Source organism: Monodelphis domestica, chromosome 1 (genome assembly GCF_027887165.1).
Source record: "Monodelphis domestica isolate mMonDom1 chromosome 1, mMonDom1.pri, whole genome shotgun sequence".
NCBI classification, from domain to species: domain Eukaryota; kingdom Metazoa; phylum Chordata; class Mammalia; order Didelphimorphia; family Didelphidae; genus Monodelphis; species Monodelphis domestica.
In genome coordinates, this window is record NC_077227.1 from 183,097,173 (window position 1) to 183,120,939 (window position 23,767).

At 37.1% G+C, this 23,767-nt stretch overlaps 1 protein-coding gene across 3 annotated transcripts in view; it reads left to right on the plus strand.

Moving 5' to 3' along the window:
* The window catches only part of SLC12A1 (solute carrier family 12 member 1), a 132,974-nt gene that overhangs the window by 65,526 nt on the left and 43,681 nt on the right, over positions 1–23,767 (plus strand). For all 3 annotated transcript variants that reach the window (XM_007479905.2, XM_003340052.3, XM_001369749.4), the window contains exons 18-19: positions 11,089–11,229; positions 22,256–22,362. In XM_007479905.2, the coding sequence (XP_007479967.1) occupies positions 11,089–11,229; positions 22,256–22,362 (248 nt within the window). The remainder of the gene's footprint in view (positions 1–11,088; positions 11,230–22,255; positions 22,363–23,767) is intronic.

Sequence of the window (23,767 nt, forward strand, 5' to 3'; positions counted from 1 at the left end):
TCTAGTTTATCAACATCTCTTTGGATCCTTGGCATTTTATTCCTTATTGGAATTGTTTCTATTTGTTTTTCAGAATTTCATTCTTAAGACCTTGCCATCACTCTTGGGACAACTTCCCCGGTAGATTTATAGGTCATGGGCTCCTCCCTCTCCTTTCTCTAAGAAGAAATCTATTCTTTCCAAATCAAGGGAAAATGTCAGGCTATATTTGATCTTCTTCTATATTTCTGCCACAAAATTCTATGAGAGCAACTTCCCATAATTTTCTACCCAGGTCCCCCTCTTTTCTGCTTTAGCAACTAGTTCATCATTATTTGGTCCAAAGTGAGATCTGAAATAAAAGTTTTCTTTATTGCTCCCTTTATTAAAAAAAAACAAAGTTATTAAGACAAAGCAAGAACTTAATCATTGTTTTGATTTTGAGAAAGAATTCCCAATGATATTCTGATAGCTAAATTTCCCCTTTACTACAATCACTTGTACAGGCTTATGATGTTTTTACAGCCTCCTTGTCTTCTTATTTCCTTATGTTCAGGTGGTAAATAGCATATAGTAATATCTCCTCTATTTTTTCTTCCATTGATCCTTACCCTCTAAAACTCCCTATCATGTTTCCCTACTAAAGTTTCTATACTCTTCAATAGTATATTTTTCTTAACATTTAATATTTCATGGTCCTTTTAATCTATTCTGTTCTTTCTGAATGGTACATGCAATGTGGTTCAGGAGAATGAGAGTTGGCATCAGAGCTAGTAAGACCTGGATTCAAGTCCTGTATTTGATGTATATTGGTAATATGAACATCAGTAACTCAGGGAACCTTTTGGTACTCAATAAAATTCTTTAAGACTGTAAGTTGCAGGGAATGTGCTGACCTGAATTGGTAGAGAGCTTTCTCATTCAGTAATTCCCTAAATCAGTGGTGTCAAACTCAAATAGAAACAAGAGACCATTAAATTATACATAAGGATCTCTGCCTACTACATATTGGCTTGGCTATTAAATGTAGTATCATCTATCTTTTATTACCTTTTAAGCTATTTTGTTAAATATTTCTCAATTACATTTAATCTGCTTCCCTAGGCAATTAAGGGTGGGGCTGGGACTGAGACATGCTTGACACCTGAGCCCTAAATTAATAAAACTGTAAGAACAGCCTCTTTCTTTGCACCCTTCCATATCCATTGTCTAGTCCTAATTCCCATCCTACTACACCTCAATGATTCCGGTATGAATTTGTTTCCTTCCTTTATAATCTCTAATTTCTTTGTTTGCTAGCCCTGCTTTGTAGAATTGACCATAGACATACAAGGTATTGGGTTTCATTGCAGGTTGCTTCCTTGAATATTATCACTTACTGGTCTTAACAGTTTTTCTTCATATCTTGTCACTGTCACCGTCTATGGCATCTGCCTTGAGAGATATATCCAACTTTCCTGGTTTCTCTTATTCTTCAACTTCTCCCTTTTATAAGATTTTGGACAAGTCTATTTTGCCAATCCTTATTAGATATGCTCTAATTCAATAAACATTTATTGTCTTTTATTAAATGCAAAGTAGCGTGTAAATTAATAGAGATCCAAAAGAAAAATATTTCCTTGGCTCAAAAGTTTAGAGTGTGGGAAGGAATCAGAGAAGATAAGCCAAGAAAAGTAAATGACAATTTGATGAGGAATAGAAAAGTAACAACTGGAGGTCTAAAAAGCTTCACAAAGGCATTGGTGCCTGATTTAATTCTTTCTTTATTTTGTTGAAGACTTTTTCTGCACCTATTAAGATAATCATGTGATTTCTGTTATTTTAGTTATTGATATGGTCAATTATGTGGATGGTTTTATTAATGTTAAGCCAGCCTTGCATTCCTGGCATAAATCCCACCTGGTCATAGTGAATAATTCTTGTAATGATTTGCTGTAGTCTCTTTGCTAGCATTTTATTTAAGTTTTTGCATCTATGTTCATTAAGGAAATTGGTCTGTAGTTTTTTTTCTGTTTTTGGTCTTCCTGACTTGGGATTCAGTACCATATTTGTGTCATAAAAAAGAATTTGGTAAGATTCCTTCTTTGCTTATTTTGTTAAATTGATTCGATTCTTAAATCAGAGGATTTTAAGAGATAGAAGGGAAGAGGAAAAACATTCCACTCATCTAAGAAAGCCTATTTGAAGACACAGAGATGGGCTCTGGAATGCTTTGTCTAGGGTCCACTTAGGTTGCCAGTTTGGCAGGAACATTGAGTACAAAAGGGAAAGTGATGTGAAATAAGTCTAGAAAGAGAGACTGGAGCCAAATTGTGGAGGGTTTTAAATCCCAAGCATCTAAATTTTCATCCTAGAAGTAATAGTGAGCCAGTGAAGATTTTTGAGCCAAAGCATTACATGATCAAACTTATTATGCCTTGGAGAGATTGTTTTGGTAACCAAAGAGAGGATAGACTAGAGAAGGCAATATTAGAAGCAGACAAGTCAATCAAAAAGTTCTACAATAGCATAGATAAGAAGAAGTTGGTGCTTGGACTAGTGGTAGGATATGTAGAGAGAAGGGGATGGATGTGAGAGATATTGAGAGGTAGATTAGGATGAATGAATGTGAAGGTGGAAGGAGGTTTCAGCCTATTTGACTAAAGGAATGATGATGCAAAAATTGGGAGAGTCAGATTTTAAAAGACTCAATTAAACTAGTGTCTGTTCCAATGTGAGTTATGCAGATGGGATGGCAAACATGTCCAGGTGGAGACAAACAGCAGGCAGTTGGAAATGCTTGATTAAAGTTCAAAGGAGTGATCAGGATTGTATATATAGATTTGGGAGTCATTTGCATACAGGTGGTAATTCAAAGTATTGTCATATTGCCATCGTCCCCTAATTGGTTTCTCTGCCTCAAGTCTCCATGCAGCTGCCAAAGAGATTTTCCTTAAGCATAGATTTGATCATGCCACTAATCTCATCAATAAACTCCCTAGTTCTTCTTAGGATAAAATATAAAGTCAGTTGTTGAGCTTTTAAAGACCTTTACAACCTGGCCCCAACCTATCTTTCCAACCTTCATTACTCATTATTACTCTTCCTGAAATCAGTGGTCTCTATGGCCATGACTGGAAAGCACTCTTTGCACATTCTCACCCCAAAATCTTTATGTTTATCAAGATTCACCTTCCTCACAAATCTTTTCCTTATCCTCTGATTATTCTCACCTCCCTCATTAATGACTTTGTATTTATTTTGTATTCTTTATACATTCTTTGTAATACTGGCTGGTAGCTCTGTGGAAAACATTTGATTCTTTCTACTCCATCCTCCCTCCTGGAAGAGGCAAAGCTGAATTTCCCACAGGTTTCACCAACCTCCACCCCGACTTCGTTCTTTTTCCACATTAGAGACTGGAGATTTAATTAGCCATGCACTGTTAGAACAGTAGTTCATGTTTAGTATAGAGGCAATATAATCACCCTCAAATCCACATGGTCTTTTTATTTGATGCTGTTTATATCAAACAAAAAGCATATTAATACAAAGATAAGAGTTCAAATCTCCCAGTTAAGGAAAATCCCTAAATTCAGACTTAAATTTGGCTCTCTGCCCTAATTTAAAATTTTATTGTTTCCAACTAACCTCTGGCTTATTCATATTTGAAGCAAAATCAGGATACAGGAAATGTTTAATTAAAAGAAGTTAGCAAAGAATGACTGCTAGTGGCCAGGCTAAGAGAAGGAAAATTGAGAAAGAAAGAATTGACCTTTTGGAACTTCCCTTAGTCCTCAAAAGAGGCAATCATAACCAGCAATTTTAATCTGAATTCCCTATTTCAAGATGCCTAAAGACCTCACAAGACCACTTCAGTCTCTCCCTTGTCTGGCACAGTTCAGCTCTTCTTTCACCTGTTGTCTTTATATGACTGATTCTTTAATTTCAATATAGGTCTGAAGATGCCAGGGATGCCAACATCTGCCACCACTAGGTTCATTTTCATACTCATCAGGGGCTCCTTCCTGGAAGTCTCCTCTCTTAGACTGGGTTTATCTCCTTAAAAACTCCCAGGGTTCTCTTAAGCATGCCTTCTGACACAAAGGTCACAATAATCTATGATTGTTTTTAGAACTATGAAGAAACGAGTGTCTTTCTGAACATTCTAGGATGCCAGTCAAGTTCTTAAACCTCCTTTACATTTATTTATTTCCACAGTGACTGCCACTAAAGAAATAAAGTTATATAAAAGCAAGGATCATTTCATTTTTAATCTTTTTTATCCCCGGTGTCTAACACAGTTCTTGGCACCTACTATGTGCCTATAAATACCTAATTGATTGGTTGAAACAGAAAAGAGAACCAAGGACAGAGCTTTAGGAAATATTCACATTTTGGGAGCAATAGAAGGAATAAGAATTATAAAAAGGACATCAAAGGATCAGTTGAAACAGAGAGTATGGATAATTGAAAAATGAGAGTCCTGGAGGAAACAAGAGGATGAGATCAAAGGTACCACCTTAGAGAGGACAAGGAAATGGAACACTCCATCCTCTCAGATAAGAAGAAAAGAGGAAAAGATAAGAGCTTTTTAAGTATGAAGGAAGAGAATTGAATGAACCCAAGTCAAATGGTTCTAATCTCTTCAGTATTTGAATTATCTGCAGAAAGTGGGGCAAGTAATAGAATCAAGGGGCTTAAAAAAAGGAGAGAAAGTTTGATATAGTTACTACGTAAGAAGGTTATAGAGATTCAATAAGAGAAGGAAAAGGGAGTTTCCATATAGCATTAAAAGGAAGTTGGAAAACATAATTTTGAAGTAGCCCCAAGAGTGCTGTTTTGTGACTTCCCCCGGGGCCATAAAGCAGTTCAAAAGTGGTGACAGAGCAAGTGAACCCAACACCAACCCCTCATATTCTCTAATTCATTATTCTTCACTATTATCTTCTCTGGCTCTCTCTCTCTCTCTCTCTCTCTCTCTCTCTCTCTCTCTCTCTCTCTCTCTCTCTCTCTCTCTCTCTTTCTCTTTCTCTCTCTCTCATATTTCTCTCTGTCTCTCTCATTTCTGTCTCTCTGTCTCTCATTTCTGTCTCCCTCTGTCTCTTATTTCTGTCTCTCTCATGTCTCTGTCTCTGTCGCTCTCTCTCTCTCTCTCTCTCTCTCTCTCTCTCTCTCTCTCTCTCTCTCTCTCTCTCTCTCTCACACACACACACACACACACACGCATGCCTATCTTCAATCTTTCCCTCTTTACTCTCTCTCCACCAATGTACTCCAGTCTCCTTCATCCTTAAAATAGCATTCATTAGATGTTACCATCTCTGTTGGCTATCATTCTCTATCTCTCCTCCCCGTCTCAGCTAAACTTGAAGATGTCTTCATTCAATCATTCCCTTCTCTTTTCTTTTTCTTCTAAATTGTGTCTAGTATGGATTCCAGCTTCATTATTCAACTCAAACTGCTCTCTCCAAAGTTACCAATCTCTTAGTTGCAAGACCTAATGTCCTTTTCACAATTCTCAGACTCGTTGGCTTGTCTGTACCTTAGATATTGTTGACCACATTCTGCCTAAGTGATCTGTCTTCTCCGGAGTTTCATGACATTATTCTTTCTTGATTCTTTACCTACCTATATGATTGCTCCTTCTCAGTCTCCTAGAGATCAAATATATCTATATTTATTGATTTAGCATGTGTATATTATAAATAGAATATATAGACATAGAATTAATTTGTTTATAATCCAAATTCCCTACTAAACTTCATGATGACAGAAATCTATCATTTAAACATTATATCTCCCCCATATTATGTATGCATGTATAGATATATGTATATAACTATGTGCATATATGATTACATAAGTAGAATTCACAGAATATGTGTATATATTAGATGTAGAATGAATTTGTTCATACATGTCAAATCCCCCTATTATACTTCATGATGATAAAAAGCTATCATTTAAATATTATCTCTCCCTATATTATATATGTACATAAACACGTGTGTGTGTGTGATTATGCATAACCTATACATATAGGAATGTGTTTGTATGGTTTGCTGCCTTTGTAACTATGGGCAAGTTATTTACTCTCCCTGGGCCTCAGTTTCCTTGCCTGTAAAATTAAGGGATTGGACAAGATGGCCTCAGAGGTGCCTTCTAGCTCTGGATCTATGATCCTATGATCTTAGATGGATACATACACAAATATATCACATAAATATATGCATTGTATGTATATATACATAATTCAGTGACTTTGTCAGTGAATGAGTTTGTAATCTTCCATTCCATCCATACCCCATTTTTATGCTTAGAACATTCATATTTATTTGTTCAGACTGTACTTTTTAAAAAGCACTTTGGCATCTATATATAGAATGGGGAGATATTCGAGGCAGAGAGATCAATTAAAAGGCTATTATATGTATATATTTATAGGAAGAGTATTTATGTATATATATGCATATTCATATGTATTGTACATATGTAATAGATGTGAAATACATGTATGTGTGAATCTATTTATATATTGGACATAAAATGAATCTGCACATATGTCAAATCCTCTTACTAAATTTTAGTGGGTAGGAAACTGTCATATCTAAATTTTGTTTTCTATCTCCCCCAGGCTCCATCACTCTCTGCCATTCTCTATACACTCTAGGCACTTAGTAAAACAAAATTTTAATTGAAGTGGACTGGATTAGATTAAAAAGACAAATCTCTTTGGGATTTTTTAGTTTTCTTCATCTGGTTCTAAAAGAAAAGAAGAGGATTTTAAAAATCTCATTCAGAGAGCTTTAATAAACATGTCTATTTTGTAGGTTTGTTCCTATGCATGCATATATATGTATACACAAACATGAATATATATGTAATTTGCTTTCAGAGGAACTTGGACAGAGCATGGTATTTTCCACCATTATATTGTGGTTAGCCTTAACTCTTCCTGCTACAATTTAGTCCCATTTCTTTTTAGTAGAAATAGAGAATATTTGTTCACTGTCCTCTTCAAAGAATAACCTTTCCTCTATTGAAAGGCACCTCATCATTACCTCTTCTTTCGACTAAATAATTGCAAACTCTTCACAATTTCCTCAGTCTTGGGTTGTTAAGATGATGTTGCATTTGATGTTTCTTTAAAAAAGAAAGAAAGAAAAAAATAACACCCAACAACCCATAGTTTTGTCTACTGAAAAGCAGAGTTCATTTTTAAACTCATTTTGGATAAAGTTGACTATAGAAGTATCTTAACGGGGTGATAAAATCCACTTCTGTGATTCTGATTCACATTGAGAAGTTACAGAATTCTGTCCCTGTATGTCTTTCTCTTTTTTTTTATTATTTGCTTTTTTCCCATGGCAGCTGTATGGCAGCTTTGCTTCCACATTAATATGTGTGCGACAATGATAGTATAATAACTTTCAGCAAAGAGAGATTCTGCATGAAATATTTTTATGACTTCACAATATGGCAAACCCGGGCACTAAAGTAAATCTCACTGTCACAGTTAATGTTTAATTTGGATTTTTGTAATACTAATAGATATACGTTAGACTGTATTTATTTAAATAAGTGCCAGTTTCCCCAGGGGTTCACAGTCATGGTGGTGTAATTCGTAAACTGATGCTAAGGCACATCTTTCCTGGCCTTGGCAGTGATTTCTTTGTCCCATGCCTACTCTCTCTGCTGGGTGCCCTTCATTGAATTTCCCTTCATTGGTTTGTATTGCCCAGAAGGGCTCAGAGGTCTAAGATAGACCTAAGTCATATCCCATATTAAATAGAATTTTAGAGTTGAGAGGGACTTTAGACATCATCTAGTAAAGAGATTCTTAACCTGGAGTCTATGAACTTCTTTTCTAAAAAGATATTGTGATAATAGTATTTTCATGTAATCAATTCCCTTTGTAATCCCATTATTTTATATTATGCATTTAAAAGCATTATTTTGAGAAGTCCACAGGCTTCCTCAGACTTCCATTAATACTATTTTCACAAAGAAGGTGAAAAACTCATAGATTATTAGTCTATCTCTGTAAAAATGGAGATTTTGAACCCCAGACTTCAATCCCCAGAAGTCCTTGGTGTTTCCCAGAATTCCCTATCATCTCACCTGAGTCCCCAGATTGGCGAGATCACAATTGGTATTTAATTGGCAGTAACGCCTCCCTCTCTTCCATTCCATTTCAATGATGTAGTAAGTAAGCTAAGTGCGGGATTCTGAATTGGCTAATCAGCCATGGGCACGTGGTTATTATTTTGTATCCTTGATTTCTAATAATCCTTAATAAACCTCATAAAATATAATTTTATTATTAGAGACAACCTGGGGACTCAGGTGAGATTATAGGGAATTCTGGGAAACACCCAGGACTTCTAGGGATTGAAGTCTGGGGTTCAAAATCTCCATGTTTACATCTCTTTCCTCTTACAGCTGCTTTGAAAGACCAAGATACTTGCCCAAGGTCATGTGGCTAGTTAGCATTTGAACTCAATCCCCAACATTTACCCCAGTTCTATCCACACTACCTTTTTAGTGACTTCTATTGTCTCCAATCTCATTACTCCTTAGAGTGACTACAAAATAAAATCCTTCTAAAGGATGCCTCTTACCAAGTTTATGAATGGGTATAGTCCTCCAACTACATTGAAAATGTCTTAAGGATAAGGACCACTTCTCATGCTTCTCTTACACAGCATCTGACAGTATAGTATAATGGAAAGTGCATTAGATTTTGATTCAGAGGGTCTAAATTCAAATCTTGCCTCTCCCATTTGCTACCTGGGTAACTTAGTCAAGATACTGAACCTTCAAAGGCCTCAGTTTTCTGTAATTACCAATGAAAGACTTGGACTAGATGACCACAAAGATCCCTTCCAAAAATACCTGTTAAATGGTATTAAAATAGAAGGTAGGAGTTAGCATATTGTCTAAGGAAGTGATAGTAAGATGCATCTATTGAGAAGCAACATGCAAGGCTGCAATGGAAACAATTTAAAATATAATTGGAAACTGTTTAACAAAATAAATAAAAATACAGTAGACCATAGATAATATTAAAATTGTGGTTTTCTAAGGTAAGGGACTTTAGGGATCTATTTCTATTTGAGTTTGATACCCCTGGTATAACAAAAAGAGAGATGGCCTTGGTGTCAATTGGTCAACAAGCATTTGTTTAGCACTTATGGAAAAGAAAATGGCAAACTACTCCAGTATCTTTACAAAGAAAGGTACAAATAGGATTTACAAAGAATTGCACATGACTGAAACAACCAAACAACTGAAACTATGTTCCAGATCCTGAGTTTAACATTGAGGATGATGATGGTACCCTGACAGAATAGAGAAGTTTGGACAAAGGGGAGGGTTTGTAAGAAAAAATAATGAGTTCTCTTTTGGATGTGTTGAGTTTGAGTTGCCTATGGAACTCAGTTAGATGGTGAATGTCAGGCCTTGAGTTAGGAAGTCTCTTCTTCCTGAGTTCAAATGTGGCCTCAGACCCTTTCTAGTTGTGGGTCCCTGGGCAAGTCATTTAACCCTGTTTACCTTAGTTTCCTTATCTTTAAAATGAGCCAGAGAAGGAAATGGCAAACCACTCCTATATCTTTGCCAAGAAATCTCCAAATGGGGTCACGAAGATTCAGACATGACTGAAAAACAACTGAAGAACATAGAATTCAAGTATGGTTCTATGAAACATCCAGTTCAAGATGCCCCAAAGGCAGGAAGACTTAGGTTCAGGTCTTGCCTCTGGCACTCCAGCAGTGAGAATATAAGCAAGTTATTTGACCTTTTAGTTGTCTTAGGAAACTCTTTAAAATTATTTTTGGGATGTTGTTGTTGTTCAGTCAGGTCTGACTCTTCATGACCCTTTTTGAGATTTTCTTGGCAAAGATACTGGAGTGGTTTGCTATTTTCCTTCTCCAGCTCACTTTACAGATGAGGAAACTGAGGCAAACAGGGTCAAATGCCTTGCCCAGGATGACACAGATAGTAAGTATCTGAGCCCAGATTCAAACTCACGAAACTGAGTCTTCCTGACTGTAAGCCCAACACTATACGCTGGACCACTTAGCTGCTCTGAGTGGTTGGTTAGTTGACTATTTGCATTGGTGACGGGAATTTCCACATTAGGAAACTGATAAAATCAAAAGTTTGGACCAGCTTTTTTCCATGGTCATCCCTCCCCACCAATTATCTGAATGGCATAAACACATATAAATGAAAGTATGACATCATGGAGAAAAAGACTGGCCTCAGACTTTAGAAGACCTGAATTCAAGTCCTGCCTCAGATATATACTGGCTGTGTGAGCCCAGGCAAGTCATTTAAATTCTTAGTATTCAGACAGCTCTCTAATACTAGAAGTTATAGAGAAGGTTCTAGTCTTTACGGATAGAGTAAATACCTCATTATAATTTCCTACATTAATAAAAATCACAGGTTTTATATATATATATATATATATTTTTTTTTTTCTTTTAAAGAAACCTGATAGTAGCAGCCTAGTGTGGGAAAGAGAAGTCAGAAGCTCCAGGTCCAGTTCTGCTATGCACTTACTTTGTCACCTTGAGCAAGTTATCTGTCTTCTCTGAGCCTCCATTCCCTCATTTGGGGGTTAGACTAGGCAACGTCTCAGGTCCGTCCCAGCTCGAATTATATATGAACTATCTAAAATTATAGCTCGCATCTGCCTCACCCACTAAGTTCTATGTGTTTTTTATGTTTGTTCCTCAGCTATGATAGACTCATCATCCCTAAAAGTAACCCTGAAGGCTGAGCCAAGGGCTATTGGGCAAATTCTTCTTGAGTCACTTTCATCACAGCTCTGGCATGAGTTCAGGCTCATCACCACCTGCCTTATCCCCCTTCACTTAGAATCGTTGCATTTAATTAATTACATGCTAATAACCCCAGACTCCTTGGCTAGAATGTGAATTCTATAAACTATTGGACTTGGGGGGAGGAAGGCTGAATTTCTGTGGACTTTGGGGAAATGTTCTCCCATTCCTCGACTACCAGTGTTTAGCCATCTATTTTTATCCTTTAAAAAACAATCACGATTTGATGTAGAACGCCACAGCTTTTGACCAACCAATATTTCATTATGTCATACAGGGACCGCGCAAGGAGTGTGTGAAAGAGATGAACAGTGGCATGGCAAAGAAGCAGGCCTGGCTTCTCAAGAACAAAATTAAAGCTTTCTATGCCGCAGTAGCAGCTGATTGCTTTAGGGATGGTGTCAGAAGTCTCCTTCAGGTATGGCCATCATTTAGCCAATGAGTAGAAAAGTGAAAGACAATTAACACTGAATGTTAATGATGCTCTAAAGTGAAATGATCCAGCCAGCCAACTGCTGAGATCAATAGGGATGATTCAGGAATTCCTCTGGAGGGGGTCTTGTCTTAGGTACCAGACACTATGAAAGGATGCCCAGGGTTTTAGTGTCTAGGAGTTGTGAAGGAGAACAATGGAAAATGGAAAATGAGGTTGCCTTTGGCCACCATAACCCAATCTGTATCCACACATATTGAAATGTAAATTTTTTTCTATAGTTGGCAACATTCAGTATCTTATTAAAACTTCAAACTATTTTTGCACTTCATACTATATACAGCATTAAGAGTTAGGCATTTTATTCCTTTTTTGTGCAAATGATGTGATGGCAGCTGCTAGACCTGACTAAATAAATGAATGATGATCGGCGGTATTAAATCTCATGGTCTGCCTAAATTATTTCCAGAATATTTAATGAAATTGAATATTCAGAGCTGATCAAGACTGAAGCACATTGCTTTTAGCTCTCTGGATTCTCCTTGGAACCTTGACCTTTTTTGGCCCCTAGCACTGAGTGAATAGGAAAAGTCTTTTTTACCATACCTGATATTATGAACTATAATTCAATTCCATTGAATGTAACAAAGCATTTATTACACATCTACTGTATGCAAGGCAATATGATAGGTGCTATGAAATATAAGATAAAATAGGACATAAATCCTCTCTTCAAAGAGTTTAGAGTCTAAAAAGGAGGAAAGGCACACATCAATGCACCTATAATACAACTGAGAACTTACAAAAAGATCAATTTAAGATTACAGTGAGCAATACTCTCCTAGAAATAGAAGTATCCATAAGTGGAATTCTCTGTAGTGAGAAATAGTGGGTTCCACTTCCCTGGTTCTCAAGGAAAGGCTTAATGACCATTTGTTGGACATGTTTCATAAAAGATTCTTTTGAAGTTTGGGTTGGAATACCTGGCCATTGATGCTCTTCATAGCTCTGTGTATCTGTAAGAATAAACTAATTGCAAAGGAGAGATTCAAAGTGTTGTGAAAAATTTAGACAGAGACAGATCACTTCCATGGGGGTGATCAGGTAAGAAATCATCATAGAAGTGATATGTAAAGTGACCCTTAAATGAAGAAAATCATTTTAATTGGTGGAAATAAGAACAGAACCTTCAGGCATTGGAAGGGATACAGGTAAAGGCATCAAGGTAGGAGAGAACAGAATTAGAATGGGATGGGAATTAACTGCAACATGAAGTATGTGAATGATATTCCTGAGAAATTAAGGTGGAAAGTTAAGCTAGAGTCAAGGAAGGTCTTGAATGCTTAAATAGAAAGTTTACACTTTATGATGTAGGTAATAGAGAACCACTGAGAGAGAGAGAGAGAGAGAGAGAGAGAGAGAGAGAGAGAGAGAGAGAGAGAGAGAGAGAGAGAGAGAGAGAGAGAGAGAGAGACATGACAGAGACAGAGATAGAGACAGAGACAGAGACAGAGACAGAGGGAGAGACAGAGGGAGAGACAGAGGGAGAGACAGAGAGAGAGTATGTGTGTGTATGAGAGAGACAGAGTGAGAGAGAAAGTGAGAGAGAGAGACAGAGAGAGAGAGACAGAGAGACAGAGACAGAGAGACAGAGACAGAGACAGAGAGAGAGAGGGAGAGACAGAGAGAAAGAGAGACAGAGACAGAGACAGAGACAGAGACAGACAGAGACAGAGAGAGAGATCAGAGCAATGTGGATAGCTTAGAGAGAGGGAAGAATAGAAACAGACCAGTTAGAAACCTATTTTCATAGTTTAGGCAAGAGGTGGTTGCACCATGGAAGTGAAAGGAGCAGGTGGCAGTGAAGGGAGTGGATCAATCAATCAACAAGCATTTGTCAAGTGTTTACTATGTGCCAGGCACAGTGCCAGGGATTGGGAACACTGATACAAAGAATGGAACCAAGGAGCTTACCTTCCAACAAGGATAGTGTTGATTTTTTTAAAGGTCTTCTTTTTAACAGAGCTTGGAAATAACTGGATTGAGGAGTGGGAGAAGGATAAGACAAAGGAGATAGTCAAAGATGACTTAAAGGTTTCAAACTTGTTAAACAAAATCACCCAGTTAAAGACAATGACAAAGACATACACAGGATGAAATCTGGAAAACAAAAGAATATTAGAAATTCTTGATAACATAAATCAACAATTGAAAGTAAAATCCAGAAAGCTGAGGCAATAGGAGGAATCAAAGTAGCTCAAAGGACAAATAAAAATGGAAGACTGATTTTAAAAGTCAGTAAATAAAGTTTGAAAAACAAAGAAATTAGAAGAGAAAGAGAACCCAAAAGAGGATATCATTTTATAATAATAGGAACAAATAGCATTTATATAGTTTTAACATATTAGTTAATTCATTTGATCCTCACTGCAACCCCTTAGAATTTTGTTCAGTTTTGTCTGACTCTTTCTGACCCCATTTGCAGTTTTCTTAGCAAAGATGCTAGAGTGGTTTGCTATTTCCTCCCCCAGCTCATTTAAAGGTGAGGAAACTGAGGCAAATGGAGTTAAGTGATTTGACCAGGATTACACAGCTAGTAAGTGTCTGAGGTCAGATTTGAGCTCAGCAAGATTAGTCTGCCTGACTTCAGGCCTAGCACTTTGTCCATTGTGCCACCTAGTCACCCCACAATCCCTTGATGTAGATATTATTGTTATCTCCATTTTGCAAATGAGGAAACTAAGGTAAAGAGAATTTTAGTGACTTGTCAATAGTCACAGAGCTATTAAGGATTTGAGGAAGGATTTGAACTCAGGTCTTCTTAGCCCCAAGTCTTATACTCTTTGCTGCTGGTCCATCTTTGTGGTCAAGAGAATACCTACTCAAGAAAAGCTCAAGTTGGTTCAGATTTGAGGCAGTGAGTTTGTACACTTACGGGGAAAATGACTAAAGAGGAGGCGAATGAAATGGTTTCCCTAAAAATCTTAAAACAGAAGATCTGAATCAGATGCATAACTATTGACTCAGATGTTTCACAGACGTACATGAAAAACCAGCAAAAGACTTTATTAATCTCTTCTATGTAAATCTAATGCCATCATTCTTTTGGAAAGGCATCGCATATTTACCACCCAAACAAAAGAACACCAGTAGCACATCCAAATATGGGCCAATTACATGTAAAGACTCTTTTTCTACAAAGCATCCACAGCTTGTATCATTCAAATCTCTAAACATTTATAACATAAGAAAATAATATATGATGTATAAGGGCTGCTCATTATCAATTAAATGAATAATGAACAAAGTCATCCCCCCATGCGTTTCCTTTAATTGATTACCACAAAACCTTTGAATAAGTTCAACATGGTTCAGTCATGTACAGCAAAAATTTAAGCATATAAGATTCAAGCAAAGTGAGAATATTAGAGTATTCAATGTTCAAATAGAAAATTCTTTTCTATTTCAACTCTGCCACCAACACAATATGTGAAGAACAATCATATTACAAAGCATAGTATCTTCTAGGGAGAAAGTGATTAAAATGTCCATGCCCTTTGATCCAACAGACCCACTAGTGGGGATACACCCCAAAGAAGTCAAAGACTAATAAAAGTCTAATATATGCCAAATTCTTGATAATATAACATTCTCTATGGAAAGTGAAAAATCAGAAACAAAATGGGCACCTATTAATTGGGGAATGGCTAAGAATATTAAGCTATGTAAATATAATGAGATGTTCTACAGTATGAAACATTAAAAATTAGGAATTTAAAGAGACATGGGAAGAATTGTGTGAACAAAGGCAGTGCAAAACAGTAAGAATCAAATGAATGACATTAAGTAAGTGAAAAGGTCACACTGTAACCGAAAAATCAGTAAATGTCCAGGAGGAGAAATCATGAAACTTACCTTCCTCTCCACCCCACAGCAGAGAAATGGAGGACTCCTTAAGACAGAACATTATATACATTGTCAGATATAGTCACTGTAGCAGATGTTGTTGCTTAAATGTAATTTCTTCATCATAAGGGAGTATTCAACCTGGAAGGGAGGTAGAAAATAATTGTGATATAAAGACAAAAAGCGCCCACTCAAACATTTTTTAAGGAAGGAAGGCAGGCTCAAGTTGTAAATATTCCTGGCACATTCTTATTCTTGGCTTTCTGAATTTTTATATTCAGGAGAGTCAGAAGTCAGGACCACATCCAGATACTGGAGATGTTAGTGCAGGCAGGTCAGGAAGCAGAAGGAAAAATGCAGACTTTAAATGACAGTCTTAGAAATGGGAATAAAATGTTCTTAGAGACGGTCTCTTTTTATAGCATCTGAAGAGAATGCACCAAGTCACTCACTGAAGAGGAATAATTTCTAAGGACAAGAAAAGCTACTACCAACTAGTGATCCTGTCATCTCTTTTTAATTTTCCTAAGCATGACAAAAATGTGTTAATGCAGGGAAGTAAATTTTTTTTAGCAACTCCTCAATGAACTATGCAGGAAAAGCCAACACCCAGTCTAAAGCTGTTTATAAAGGGAGTTCATTATAGAAAGCCAGAATTTCTGTCCCATTCATTGTAATACACCGTACTCTCTCTTATAAAGTATTGGTTACATATAACATTTATTCACTTTGTTTTAAATTGTGTTTTTTCAATGAGAATCTGAACTCAAAGAAATACTGTACTAGACCTAAAATAGAGCCCTGCTTCACTAACATATTAGTTGTGCAACCACAGAAAATATCTCAGTGCTCTTGGCCAGAGGTGTTAAACACATAGTTCAAGTGTGGCCCAAACCTGAGTAAAGTATAATTGGAAAATATTATATAAAATTAATATGTAACCAAACATTGATAATATTAATATGTGGTCTTCTAGGTAATTATGTAAGTCAGGAAATAAGTATTTAAATAAGTAAGTTAATATGTAAGTAAATATAATATGCAAGTAAATATAGAAGTATCTAAGTAAATGATTTATGAATTTGGGCAAGTCACTTGACTTCTGTTTGCCTAGGAGGTAGCTAGGTAAGTAGAGTGGATAGAACATATAGAGTACTGGACATGGACTCAAGAAGACCTGAGTCTAAATCCGGTCTCAAACATTTACTAGCTGTGTGACCCTGGGCAAGTCACTTAACCTCTGTGAACAATAACAAAAAGGGATCCTTATTGGCTACTGTTTTTATTATGGTTTGGCATTACTGGTCTAAACAACTCTGAAAGACTACAATTTTATAGATATGTTTACAATGTACATCCACAGAAGAAGTGCACACCTTAGGAGATCCCCACAGATGAATTCACAGGAATTAAAAAACACCCTCCAAAAAAATCCTAATCTTCAGCAGTCTACTAGCTGATTCAATAACTTGCAGTTAAGAGTGAGCAGTCTGAAATTTAGGGAGCACGTGACCTCCCTGAGGGCAGAAACTGTTTTCTTTTTTCATCTTGGTCTCCCTAGTGCCTAGCGATCACATAGCAGATGATTAATGAAATGCTTATTGAACAGAACTTACAAAGTAAAACATAGATCTATTTGTTCCCATTTTCCCCGTTCACTTTTTGCCCTGGAAGATGTTAGGTACTAGACACAAGAAGCATCCTTTGTCAGCTTATAATCAGAGATCAATAATATGGATGAAGACAAAATTAGAAACAGGCAACTGAATGAGAAACCTATCGGATAAATAATCGTAGAAATAGACAAGGATAAGTCCACTTCAGGGTTAGACAATAATGTTAAGTGCATGTTTGGGAAAGAAAGTGAGGAGAAAGCACATGAGGGTGTATTCCCAGCCTAAGACAAGAGGGGGTAATCAAGCAAGTGGTCATCTCATCTTTGATCCTTCTAGGATGGCTTTCATGAAGGTGCTTCAGGAACTACTTTCCCTAAAACTAGGGGGGGATTTAGCAAAGTGATTGGAGATGGAGGATACTCAGTCAATATGGCAAGGTTGTGAGGCTTATAAACAAGACTGGGACAATGGAAGAAGGGGCTGTAAGCCAATGAATCAAGGCAAGGTGAGGTGATCTCACTGGTATGGAGCCAATTGCAACCACTTCTCATTCTAAGGGATTCTTGTTCGTTGTCCATTCATAAACCTAGAGAGGAATTACTCAGTGCACAGAAGAACTTCTTGTGGGCCTTCTAATGCATCAAGAGTTTGCCATTACAACATCTGGGCCATCCATCCATTATCCCTTGCTCTCCCTATGGGACCAGTCTACCTCCCTTTCTGATCACAAGTAACACACATGCAAATTGGTCTCTTCCTCTTGTTCCTGGGGATGTGTTTGCCCAAGAAGAAATATGCTTCTGGGGGAAATGTACAGGCTTCAGGGAGAAGACACAGAGATGGAGAGCTATACAGAGACCTGGGGAGAAGCATGCATGGCCCCATGGCCCATGCAGGAAATTGTATATATCAAGTAGCTTATGCCAGAGAGATGCTGAAAAGATGATTGAGTCATATTAGGCAGGAGCTACCCTATAGACTATGGCCTTGAACCTGGAGATAGCAGCATGACAGGGTGCAATGTGTACAAGAAATAACTTGGACCTAATTCAGGAGGCACCATGATATAGTGGAAAGCCTCTGGCATCCATGGATTAAAATTCTGACTATTTGTATGGCTTGTGACAAATTATTTAATCAGCATGAGCCTCAGTTTCCTCATACATAAAATGAGAACATTGTACTAGATGGCCTCTGAGGTCCTTCCTTGCTCTAGATTAATTAATCCTTTATTGGTGCTGAGACTCAAGTGGCTCCGTAGATACTAAGGCCAGGTAGGACCCACTAGAAGAGCAAGCTGCTTGGCAACCTCCAGAAAAGTGACTTGACGGGAAATGGACTAAAAAGTCTATTGGCAAGTTTGGGGAGGTTAAAGAAAACCTACCTTATTATAGAAAATGTTAAGCCTAAACACATGCCAGAAAACTGAAGACCATTTAGACAAAGCAAAACAAATAGATAATGAAATTCTCAGGTTTTCTATGGGTGGAGACATGAGCCAGAGAGATTTTGTATAGACTCTGTCTACACATGGGTCTAGTGTGTCAAAAATTATCCCTCTTTAGTGAATGACTTTTTGCATGCTCTTCAGATAATAAGATAATGATGCTTTTCTGGATGCTTAATTCCCACTACCAAAGACTATTTTAGTATTCTCATTTTCATTTTCTGTCCTGCTTATACAAACATTTCTGTCATCTAGATATGGTCCTAACTTGTGTTTCTTTTTAACATGGAAATTCAGAAATCTAAGGATAGGGTGTGCTTTTAGGAACAAATATCAATAACTTTGGCCCTTTTTTTCTTTTAAAAAAGACATTTCGGGGGCAGCTGGGTAGCTCAGTGGATTGAGAGCCAGGCCTAGAGATGGGAGGTCCTAAGTTCAAATCTGGTCTCAGGCACTTCCCAGTTGTGTAACCCTGGGCAAGTCACTTGACACCTCCCAACCCCCACTGCCTAGCCCTTACCACTCCAAGACTGAAGGTAAGGTTTAAAAAAAAAAGACATTTCATTAACATGGTTTTTCTTTAAATCACTTATTTCCCAGTCTTACTCCATATTAAATCCCCTCTTTTGACAAAGAAAAACAATTTCACAAAATCAGTTCCAGGGACTATACTGATTATGTAGGCAGCTTTCTGTCCTAATAGTATCCTACTTCTCTGTATAAGGGGGTAGGTGTGCTTATTTCTGAAAATCTGACAGGCAAATAAGTTACACATGCTGCATGATGATGTTGAAGAAGTGATATTCAAGATGATGGGAATGAAGAGGAAAACCTGGAACAGATAAAGTACATGCAAGGGGAAAAAAGTCAATTAGTCAATTGACAAGTACTTATTATATGCCAGGTACTGTGCTAGATCTGGAGATACAAAGAAAACTTGAGTCCTTGCCCTTTTTAAGAGATCACATTCTAATGGGGGAGACAATATGGAGACAACCACCTATGGCCATACAAAATATATACAGAGTAAAATGGAGTAATGGTGATTGAGGGCAATGAGACACTCAGACTTGTGCTTCAAAAAGTCATTTTGTCAGTTCAATGGAGAATGGATTGGAGTAGGGAGAGACTTGAGGCTGAGACCAACTGGAAGACTACTGCAATAGTCCAAGAGCAAGAGCTTATACCAGAATGATAACTATATAACAATTTTGTTGGCTTTTAAGGATCTGTTCACAAAATATTTGAAAGTAGAGAGGATGTCAAATGATTCTGAAAAGAATCACAAATAATATTACCAAAATATTATTACTGAGGACATCGGTAACTAAAATTTTATATGTGTACATGATCATCTCTAAAAAAATGTGCATGAGAATCATATGCCTATGTGTCAAGAGAACTCCAGATGAAAATAGTAAAGATAAACAAGCGTCTTCAAATGATTGATTTTTTGTGGAAGATTTCATTTTTAGAGTCCCACACCTAACTGAAAATTAATAGAGAATAAAAACACTAGATTTATTATTGTTAAGATCATATAAGAGTCTTTTTATGGATGTAACTAGATAAAATAGAAAAATAACTTTGTTTTACAGTTGATTATCATTGTCAAGCATGTTATAAAATAGAAATATATGCTTATCAATGGTGTCCATCCTTGTCAGAGAGAATGTCCCTCACAGAGTCAAAACAAAAAGATTTCATATAGATGTAGGAGTCCTCCTGATGTTCCTGTGTGCAGCCAAAATTGTACTCATTACATCAACCTCCAAAACATGCATGCCCTCCATCACTTTTAGCTGTTCACAGATATGGTCATACCACTGGTCTGAACATCATCATCCATAACTACCACCTCAGTAATCCAAGTTCATCTCTCTGACCACCATAACCGTCTATTCTATGATCTCTACTTTTACATCTCTCCTCTGTTCTACACTCTGATCTCTACTCTGTTCCTCTCAGTTTCCATTCTCACTATAACCTCCATTACCCTACTTCTTGTTTTCCAAGGTTTATTGCCCTTGTTATAGTTGCACTTTCCATATTTCACAGCCTCGGCCATGTGGCTAACTTAGTCAACTCTATGTCCTCAGCTTTACTTGAATACTTTGTCCTCTTGTCCTAACATCAGATATATCTTACCAAACTTCTTTCTTGGGTCATGGCCATCATCTGCTTTCTCTATTGCTATTCATATGCTGCGGAACACCCTTAGATAAAGTCACACAATTCTACCATATGGGTGTCCTACAAATTTATATTATCTAATCTTAACTGAGTTCTTATTGATATATAGGCTTACTTTTATTTTTCCCTTATTAGCATTCTATCACACGCTCCACTGTAGCTATTCCAAGTAGTCTTTTTTGTCCTAGGACATCCCATGCGACTTTATTTTAAGCTTTACATTGCAATAAAATTTTTGGTTCACCTTGTAAGTATGAGAGACAAGACTTGAACTCCAGGCTTCCTTGCCTCTATTAAACTGATTGCAGTGAATTTTGTCAAAGACTCTTCTGGATTACAAGATTATTCAATTATTTCAACAACTATTCAAATTATTTCATGTGGAAACTCGATGTTTGATTTATATTTACCTGGTGGGTAAAGACAGAGTGAAGGATCACTCAATTAGTTAACTAGCATTTATTAGGCACCTACTATGTGCCAGGCGCTGTGCTAAGATATGAAGAAAGGCAAAAAAAAAACAGTTCTTTCTCAGGGAGCTCCAAGTTTAATGGGGGAGAAAATATGAAAACAATTATATATAAATAAGATATACACAGAACAAATTGGGGAAAACCTCAGAAGAAAGGCAAGGAGGACTGGGAAAGACTTCTGACAGAAGGTGGAACTTGGAAACATCCAGTAAAATCAATCTGAGGTAGGAGATGATTAGGTCAGTGTCATTAGATCTCAGAGTACTTGGAGGGAAGTAAACTGGTATGGGGTAGAAAGTAAAATAGGATGAGGAAACAAGGAGGACATCAAGGTAATGAGGTTGGATGGCCATGAGGATGTTGCTACTCTGGACAGTGGTATGGAAGTTAGGAAGAGAAGAAGGTATGAGAAGACAGATAATGAGTTCAGTTTGGGACATGCTGAAATGTCAATGGGATATCTGGTTTAAGGTGTCTAATAGGCAGATGTAGATGGAAGGATGGAAGTTGGGAAAGAGGTTAGGGCTGGACAAGTAGACATGAGAATCATCAGCATAGAGATGATAACTGAAACTGTGAAGACTGATAAGATCTCTAAATATATAGAATAAAAATAATATAGAGGGAGAAGAGAAGAGGGTCCAGATCAGTGTTGAGATGAATAGCATGATTTTAAGTAGATCTGCATTTAGAATAGAGAGATTCCAACTACTCTGGTTAAGCTGAATGACAAATATATTTACACACATTTCTATCATATAAGTCAACTTTGATGTATTAACTGATAGAATTGATATTTAGATCATGTGACCAAAATGGAATTAGATATTTGTATCGATACCAAAATGGAAGACTTGGAATTAGTGAATAGGGTATGCTCAGTAGAATAGATTTAGGTCTGGAAACATGCCCCTGTTCCATTTTGATTGTCACCACAGATTCATCCTTTAGTGGCCCTCGCATGTCAGAAATCTAAAGATGAACCTCATTGCTAGCGACATTACAGATGTTACAGTTGGAAACGAGCTTGGTACCACTCTGTTACAATAAGCATGCCAGCCACTAAACCAACCCTCTCTTGATTTTAAATTATTGAACCATTTTAATGAGTGTATGTCAGAAGAAATGCAAATGAATGCTAATTTAGAGAAAAGCTACACTTCTGTCATCCAAAAACCATTTATGGCTGAGATGATTTAGAACTAATCTTTCTATTTTATGCTTGGGTACGGGCATGAAGGACACACACTAAAATGCAATCTAATCTTCGAAATCTCTCAAATATTACTTCAGTGGTCTTTGGACCATTATTTTTCATTTGTTTCAGTGTTTTATATGTATGGTAAGGAATGTCCATGTTTTTGTCTACTGTTTAGGCCTCGGGCTTGGGCAGAATGAAGCCAAACACTATGGTGATTGGATTTAAAAAAAACTGGAGGAAAGCTCCCCCTGCAGAGATTGAGAACTATGTGGGAATTATACAGTAAGTGATGACTTTAAATTATATATTCCTTTATTAAATAAAAGCCTAACTCAGGCAGCACTTAATACATGCATGTACCATATTGAATTGCCTTTATCCCAAGGAGAACATAATCTGAAGCTACTCTGGATTCTCTATAAATGAAACTAATAATAGGATCATGTTCCTAGGTCCTAAAGGAGGTAGGGGCTGTTTCATTCATGCTACCTTTATTCTTCAGCTTCAAAAAAGAAAATTTTGTTGTTTTTTTTTTTACCCAACAAAACCAAAATTATTAAAGAGACTGACTGGTCCATGAGGAGGAATATTGTATGTATATCTGAAGTGCAAATGTCATTCCTACCTCAGCCTCTGAATTCTTCTGGATCTTGTGTGGCTCACTTAATATTTCTTTGCCTTAGGATCCCTTCTATAATAGGAAAACTCTTAAATGTTGTCTCCTTCTGAAGGATGAAAGTACTAGCAGGATATGAACTGATTTAGGCTTGGGATTTTTAAAAATGTGATTATGCCAGTAATGGTGGGCTATGCCTAGTGTAGCTATCATTTCTCCCTATTATTGTACCTTCACTAATGATGAAAGAAGTATCTAAGTGTATATTAATCAGGTAAGAGCTACCCAGGGTCAAATCTTAACATCACAAGATGTTAGATGACAATAACTTCCTACAATTTTTCACCTAAATCAATACCACAATCTGAAAACAGATCAAATCAGTGGAGCTACCCCAGAGACCCATTTCTTTATAAGGCACACATATATAAACAGGACTCACTCCATTCTTGGGGAATGAGGTAGTATAGTGAATACAATACCCAGCCTGGAGTCAGGAAGACTCATCTTCCCAAGTTAAAATCTGGCCTCAGACACTTACTAGCTATGTGACCCTGGACAAGTCACTGGACCCTGTTTGCCTTAGTTTCCTCATCTATAAAATGAGCTGGAGAAGAAAATGGCAAACCACTCCAGGATATTTGCCAAGAAAATCTCAAATGGGATCCCAAAGAGTCAAGACACATCTTAAATGACTTAAAAACAATACTCCATTCTCATGAGCAGGGCAGAACTGATAGGAAGCCACACAAATCATACAGAGCATAAAACACCACCACCATGAGCTACAGGACCAAACCCAAGTCCTAGACCAAATCCCAAGTCACCACTCCTCCCCAGGATTGGCATCCACATCTGGTGTCTGGAGAACTTCCTTAGCCAGTTTATAATCACAAGCATGAGATTATGTCTAATTGTTCCTTCAGGGATGCTATCAGGTGGCCCTAAACTGGCATCTGTACATCCCCCAACCTGTATATTCCTTCCCAATAGTAACCAACAGTCCTAGCTTTGCAACCGTAGCTCCCTGACTTCCCCATAACTATTGATACTTTAGTATTTTCAGCCAGT